The 7,090-nt window shown below is 41.2% G+C and overlaps 1 protein-coding gene across 2 annotated transcripts in view; it reads left to right on the top strand.

Moving 5' to 3' along the window:
* The window catches only part of LOC138007986 (neuropeptide SIFamide receptor-like), an 8,591-nt gene extending 2,092 nt beyond the window's left edge, over positions 1-6,499 (top strand). The window contains exons 2-4 of one of the 2 annotated variants that reach the window (XM_068855147.1): positions 1,314-1,499; positions 4,445-5,623; positions 6,104-6,499. In XM_068855147.1, coding sequence (XP_068711248.1) covers positions 4,484-5,578 — 1,095 coding nt within the window. In that variant the 5' untranslated portion in view covers positions 1,314-1,499; positions 4,445-4,483 and the 3' untranslated portion in view covers positions 5,579-5,623; positions 6,104-6,499. Of the gene's footprint in view, positions 1-1,313; positions 1,500-4,444 lie in introns of both variants that reach the window. The other variant, XM_068855146.1, reaches the window with a different exon arrangement.
* Positions 6,500-7,090: the final 591 nt, after the last annotated feature.

The following is a 7,090-nucleotide window of genomic DNA, read 5'->3' as shown; positions in this document are numbered from 1 at the left end:
ATGTTCTTTTTTGTTTCACTTATTTATGTTACCTAATTCGTTTCCGTCGTTCAATGGCATCATTTAGGGCCCTTAAAAGCAACGACGACGACGACGGCTACGAGAACCCCACACAACAATACGTTTAGTCTAATTAGCAAAAACAATAGTTCTGAACGCCCTCCACGTGCGTTTTATATATTTTGATACATTTCTTTGCAGTTCTCGTCTCGAGAGACAAGACTTGTCTGCATGCAACAAGAATGCTCTGATGGGAAGTCGTGTTGAAATTATTAGGGAGTTTAAGCAAAGACGACGGTTACGGCAATGACAACTCCACTGAAAAAGCAAGTATTGCTTAAGAAAGGATAACTACCTGCTACACGTGCAGCATAAATTTTCTTGCATTTCTCTGCCGTACTCCACAAAACAACAACGTGAAACCTTTCGTACCCATGCATCCAGTTGCAGTTGCAGTTGCAGTTGCAAGGTGAACAAGATGGAATAATCGCGAAATAGTCGTCATGGCGTTAAATTATACTTGGAGTAATATCTATTTTGACGTTGCCGTTGTCTTTGTTTAAACCAAGAGTGAATAAGATAAGTCTTGTGTCCCCCCCCCCCCCCCCCAGCATAGTCACAAATGTGTCTATTTTTAGAATACCCGTTCCCACGAAAATCAGTTGTCATGTACCTGAAAAAAAACACGACAGAAGCAGTCAAGCGTGACATGCCTTCTTATGATTGGTTAAAATTGGCGGCCCTTTGTGACTGTGCTGGGGCAAGGCCCCAAAGTGATAGATCAACCACCTCATCTAATTCACTCTTGGTTAACCTTCCTATTATGTATTTCTATGTTCTTAGAGTGCACTGTTACCTATACCCTCACCTCCGTATCCCTGCCCACCCTTTCGTGTTGCTGCCAGGAGCTCATCAACAGGAATCTCTATCTCCATTAATTCCTTGAGTCAACCTTTTCCCGAGTAAATTTATTTTTACGAACAGTCAGGAGCCCATTACCCGGACAACTACTACATTTTGACGTATGTGACTGAGAACATGCGTGAAGTGGTTCACATACGTCACATACGTAAGTGACATAATAAATGGCTGACCATAGGTCTCTTATGATTGGCTATTGTGAAAACACCCAGTAAAGCTTCCCTGCGAGGTGCTTCTAAAAATAGAAAGATACGGGACAGGGTTGACTCAGAGGGTTAATATGGAAGCTGGAGGTTCCGGGTAATGGGCTCCTGGAACAGTTTTTTCCCGCGAAAAGTATCATATTTCCCTTGATGCTGAGACAGCTTTGTTTTGATTGGCTTTTACAACAGTGGACGTTGTGGATCCCCGAAGGAAGATTGGCCTTTACAACAGTTGGCGTGCTGAACGTTCCAAGGGAGGCGTTATATAAATATATCTACTCCGGATAAGGTTGATTCCTAGGCCAAGTATGGGAGCTCCTGTTGCTGCCTAGTACTGTACTTGTTTCAGTTGAAGGAAATCGCAACATTTTCAAGGTAACGACTGAGCACGAAATTAAAATACAAAACTATCTTACATTGAACACAACTGATTTGCCAATGGCAAAAGAGAGAATGAGGTAGTTCGATGATTGCAGTTTTTCATTAATTTTCTGTACCCTCAGTCGATTTTCTTTGGAGAACTTTCTGCCAGTCGAACTCCTTTAAAACCTGGTTCTCACTTATGCGATAAGCACAAGGATGAGTGGTATACGCAAGCGCAGTAACGTCGGCGAAGATCAAGTAAGATTCAAGATGGCGTGCAAACCGTTGTGCTTGTGCTTATTGGTGTTGCCCTCCGCAAAGGGGTCAGGTAGTTACTTCAGTAGAGGTTCATTTATTTTTTCTATTTATATTGTGCTACATTGTCTCGCGAAAAAGGATTGATTTAACAGTTTGACGTTTCAACGTAAAATCTTCTTTTGATTCACCTTAGCTCATATAGCTCATAGACACATTGCATAAATGGCGCCCAAATTTGATTAACAATACTTGATACATCCTTAGCCTCGTTTTTATGTTTCAAGACAAAGGATTTTTCTCATGAATGTGAGGCTAAGGATGTATCAAGTATTGTTATTCAAATTTGGGCGCCATTTATGCAAAGGATCTATTGTTATTTAAACTGAACCATTTAAAGAAACCCCATTTTCGGGTTTAACGTAAAAGAAGTGATTTTGAAAATAAAAAAAAAAACTGCGATAACATTTTTTTAAACATTTAAAATTCAAAAACGACGACGTTTCGACGCTATCCTAACATCATTATTCACTCAAAAAGGTAACGAGCTGTACCGAACGGTTAGTGCAAAGTCTTGCACGTACGAGCACGTACGATGAAAAAGGGAAGTGGCCTTGGTCCGGAGCGCTGATCAACGGGATTTGCTTCAACATCATTTGCCAATATTAAAAGCAAAGGAAAATAAAAGCGACAAAGGCACATTTGAATAAACCATGACTCATGTAGTAATTTAATTAAATGCCATAAACGTGCTTGTTGTTGTAAAGTAGGCAGGTAGATTCCCTCCAGATAAAATAGATGCCACAAAATAGACCAAAACTTCCCTTTCAGACGTAGCGAAAATTCTTTACCTTTCACAAAATTGTTGTGCAGCCCGTACGTCTGTCCGTACAATGTGAACTTCCACAGCAAAGTAACATCAAAATGGCGGACTGATCCGCTAAGAACGGGACACGCGACTTACCCTTCTCTCGCCGTCGACGATTTCGGATATCGACCACAGATTTTCTTTAGGGGAGTAGGTCAGCGACATTTCCCAGTTTGGTCTCAAGAGACCACTTGACTCACCTACCCCTAGATGAAATATTTCGAGATACTTACCCACCACTATGCGTGGTCTAACAAAGAATTTGTAGAATTTTAAACCTCTTTTGCGTCAAGTAAGGCATCACATTGTGTCCGACCCTTTGGAATATTGACATCTAACACCGGAATTTTTGATCAGGAAATGTTTTGTTGCTTAGTAATACTTGACGGATGATGTCCCATTCTAAACATAACAGTTCTTCGTACTAAAAATTGGAAATTGATTATAAATACTAAACACACTATAAAGTTGACAGTTACTTGTGAAAATACATTGTTCGTGGTTAGTCTTACGAGGCTCGTTTCATCCCGACCAAGGTACTCATCAGAGACCTTTCTGCTTGGCAAACTCGTTGGGCATCACGCCCAAAGTCCCGTTCGCTAACGAAATGATGGCAGCAATCTCGCCTTATATCTCATAAGGTCTCATAAAGATTCCAGACCGCGCAAATTCACGAGTGAAAAATTGACAATAAAGTTGACAGTTACTTGTGAAAACATTGATACAATAGATAAAATAATGTTAAGAGTTAAACAAAAAGCTTAGCACGAATGGAATATCCTTGAGTATTTAAGGAAGGCTTGAGTTTTCTATCAATCGAATGAAGGGCATTTCCAAAACCAAACGTCAATTTGCTCTCACGCAATAGGCCACTTTCGATATATAAAATTCAGCTTGAAAGAGACAAAGACAAAGGAAAGAGGATGATATGCTAACCCTAACCCTAACCCTAAACCCAACCCTAACCCTAACCCTAACCCTAACCCTAACCTAACCGTAACCGAGCCGGGATCCGAGGTAGGATCCGAGCCAGGATTCGAGACCTAACCGAGACCTAACCTAACCTAATCGAGACCTACCCTAACCCTAACTAGACCAAACTAGACTAGTAACCTAACTAGACCTAACCTAACCGATTCGAGACCTAACCTAACCGATAGATTCGAGAATAAATAGCGGAGAAAGCTCATCTTAGCTCGAATCCTGGCTGGAATCCTGGCTCGGGTCCTAGCTCGAATCCCGGCTCGGATCCTAGCTCGAATCCTGGCTCGAAGTTTAGGTATCCTCGCTTCATGTGATCTGTGCAGTGCAGATTATCTTTGGCAGACCACTTCGCATTGCTGAGCAAAAGAAATCGATTGTTTGGTTTTGGACATGCTACTCATTAGAAACCTCAAGCCTTCTTTAAATACTCAAGCAGATTCCGTTTGTGCTGAGCTTTTTGTTTAACTTGTAATCCATTTTTGTAACAAATGTGCCTCAAGTATTTATAATCATTTTTTTTTTCATTTGACTTCACAATGACGTTAGGTAGCGCCCAAATGTCGTCGTTTTTAAACTTTTAAAAAGCTTTTTAGTCCTTAGTATGTTTAAAACTATTTTATCGCAGATTTTTATAACGAAAGTTTTAGAATTTGCTGGTTTTAAATATTCCCCATACGTTCTGGTGATTCGCCTTTTCTTAAACATGATATTCCCCTTTTCCCGGTCCCCATTTCAAATAATAGTTTTTTCTTTCCTTTTCTCTTAATGGTATCAAGAAAAGTAAGGTTACTTTTTGCTTCTGTTTAATTAATGAGCAGAAGCACATAACAATGTCAACTTTTGATGCCAGATCGTTCAAGATGTGACCGTCTGGAAGACTTGATCAATAATGGATCTCAACGGGAGCTTATTCGGTGGGGATGATCCTACATTTGACTGCCCTGAGGAGGAAGAATATACACAAGTCAAACGTTACACAAGAACGACGCTGTATGTGGTGGCAATGCTTGTATCCTTGTTCGGCAACAGCACGGTCGTGTGGATTGTACGCAAAAATCGTAACATGCGAACTTTAACTCATTACTTGATTGTGAACATGGCGGTGGCAGATCTGCTGATAACAGTCTTTCACATGCCTTACAAACTAAAAGTCCAGCTGACAAACAGTTATGCGGTGATTGTTGGAGGGTTGATTGGAACTCTGATATGTAAGCTGGTTGGCTACATTCAAGATGTATCCATCGCTAGTTCAATACTATCACTAACGGTGATATCGGTCGATCGATTCTTGGTGGTCCGGTTTCCTTTGAAACATGTGACTTTACTGAAACGGCCACGCTTTGTCATCGTTCCCATTTGGATCATATCTGCCTTCATGTGCTCTCCACTGCTTTACGCGAACAAAATGATAGAATACGATGGTGATTTCTATTGCAACGAAGAATGGCCGCCGCTTCGCATGACCGGCAGTGATTATACCATCATCCAATTTACAGTGCTCTACGCCCTACCGCTGGTAATCATAACAGTACTTTATTCTTGCATAGTCTTCAAAGTTTGGCATCGCAGTATTCCTGGACAGGCTGCGACCGAAATGCACCGCGGACAGCGTCCTCATTCACAAGCGAGAAAGAAACTCCTGAAACTGCTCATAATCATCGTCAGCCTTTTCGCAGCTTGTTGGCTGCCATACCACGTAATCTTTTTCTTGAATTTCTTCAGTGAGAAATACGTGCATTGCGATGTCCCTGATACTATAATGTTTTATTGTCTGTTTGTCGGACATGCAAACAGTGCAATAAACCCATGCATCTATTTCGTCATTCATAACGAATACAGGATGGGTCTGATTCAACTCACGCGACTAATCTGCTCTCCGCTGAGAAAGTTGACTTTTATGAGATGTCGTTTTCGTCAGTTTCGTTCCTTTGACTTGCAAACAGGAAGCAATGACGGAAGTACTCCCACAGAACAGCCTTTGTGATTTCCAGATACGTCTCTCAATTGCCAAAACCTTCAAATGAATCAGGTAACTAAAAGCACTCGTACATTTGATTCACTTGGCGCTTTGTGAATGATCATTAACAGATTAACAATTATTCTACGAGGACGCGATATAATCATTATATATCCAGCAAGCCCTTTTGGGATAATTGTTTTATGAAAAACTCCAACAACTCTTCTATGTTGATTTTATGTGGCACAAAATGGGAAAAATGTTTTCATCTCGCTTTATGGCTGACGCGTTCCTTGACCATATTAACAGGTACAGCAGGTATGTGTCCGACGAGCCAATGAAAAAGAAGGAAATCTGATATCCGTGGTTCATTTTTTTAATAATTAGCAATCACAAGGGTGGAGGTGGCTAGTAGCAGATATTTACCGAGCCGCGAAATCGAAATAATGTCGTGCAGGTTGCCGACCACATAACAAAACAAGAATATCATTGGTTAAAAGAGGCAGCATAAATATTTATTTACTTTGTTTCTTAATTGACCGCTCCCCATAGGTGCTTTTCAGGGCCAATGAAACACAACGAAACGACGGAACAGAACAGCAACAACAACAACTGTTAAGAATCCCGACTGGCCGGAGGCAAACCAGTTGGCTATTTACAAGTGCAGCTGAGAAACCCAGGATCTCCGGATCTCGAGGCAAGCGCCCTAACCACTGCGCCACACTACCTCTTGAATAATGGTGCTGCACGTGCAGCACGGATTTTAGCAAGAAGGTTTGCGTTCCTCTGCATAACGTCTGCGGTATATTACGACTCGCACCTTCAGCCATTTTGAAAGTACTGGTTCGCTTCAATGATTTTGGAGCAAAAGGTAGACTGCTCGCCGTCTACATCAGCATAAGTTAATTATTATGTTCATGTGCTGGATCCCTCCAAGAATCCTTTCTTAACATTTCTGTTCTTTGAACAGCAGCAATAAAATCTCCAAAGAGAGTTCAGTGTTAGCTGATCAGCCACAATTCACTGACCGACACTCCTGGTTGCTTGCGTTGGGGAGTTCAACTTAACGACGGTCGACGAAAACGTCACCCTGAAATATAACATGGTTCTATCATAAGTCTTTCGCGATTATTTAGTCTCGTTCACGTCCTACAATATGGGCGAAGTATCCTGAAAGTAAATTGGTACGAGCGGTTGCAGAGTGAAAATAGAGAACGACAGGTTCTCTGTTAACGTTGCATGCTTATATCGTCGTCAAAACCTCAAATTTGGTGATTTCACGTCGTCGTCTGAGGAACCAGGTGCCTAACACGTTTCATGGTACCGATTCCAGAAGCGATCTTTTTGGTTAGCTTTTTCGATGTAGCAATATTCCAGCTGAGTTCGTCATTTGATTTTGTCTTGATTAGTGTCTTCTGATCAGTTTTTTAACTCGGGCCTTTCTTGATCTGTAGTTTTATTGGGTATGAGAAACATGCACTTGACCAAAATGGGGCACTCCGATTATCTAATAACCTTACGAATTATTAATGAGCTTGA

The sequence above is a fragment of the Montipora foliosa genome, chromosome 6, assembly GCF_036669935.1.
Source record: "Montipora foliosa isolate CH-2021 chromosome 6, ASM3666993v2, whole genome shotgun sequence".
Taxonomy (NCBI): domain Eukaryota; kingdom Metazoa; phylum Cnidaria; class Anthozoa; order Scleractinia; family Acroporidae; genus Montipora; species Montipora foliosa.
This window is presented reverse-complemented; position numbering and strand designations above follow the sequence as displayed.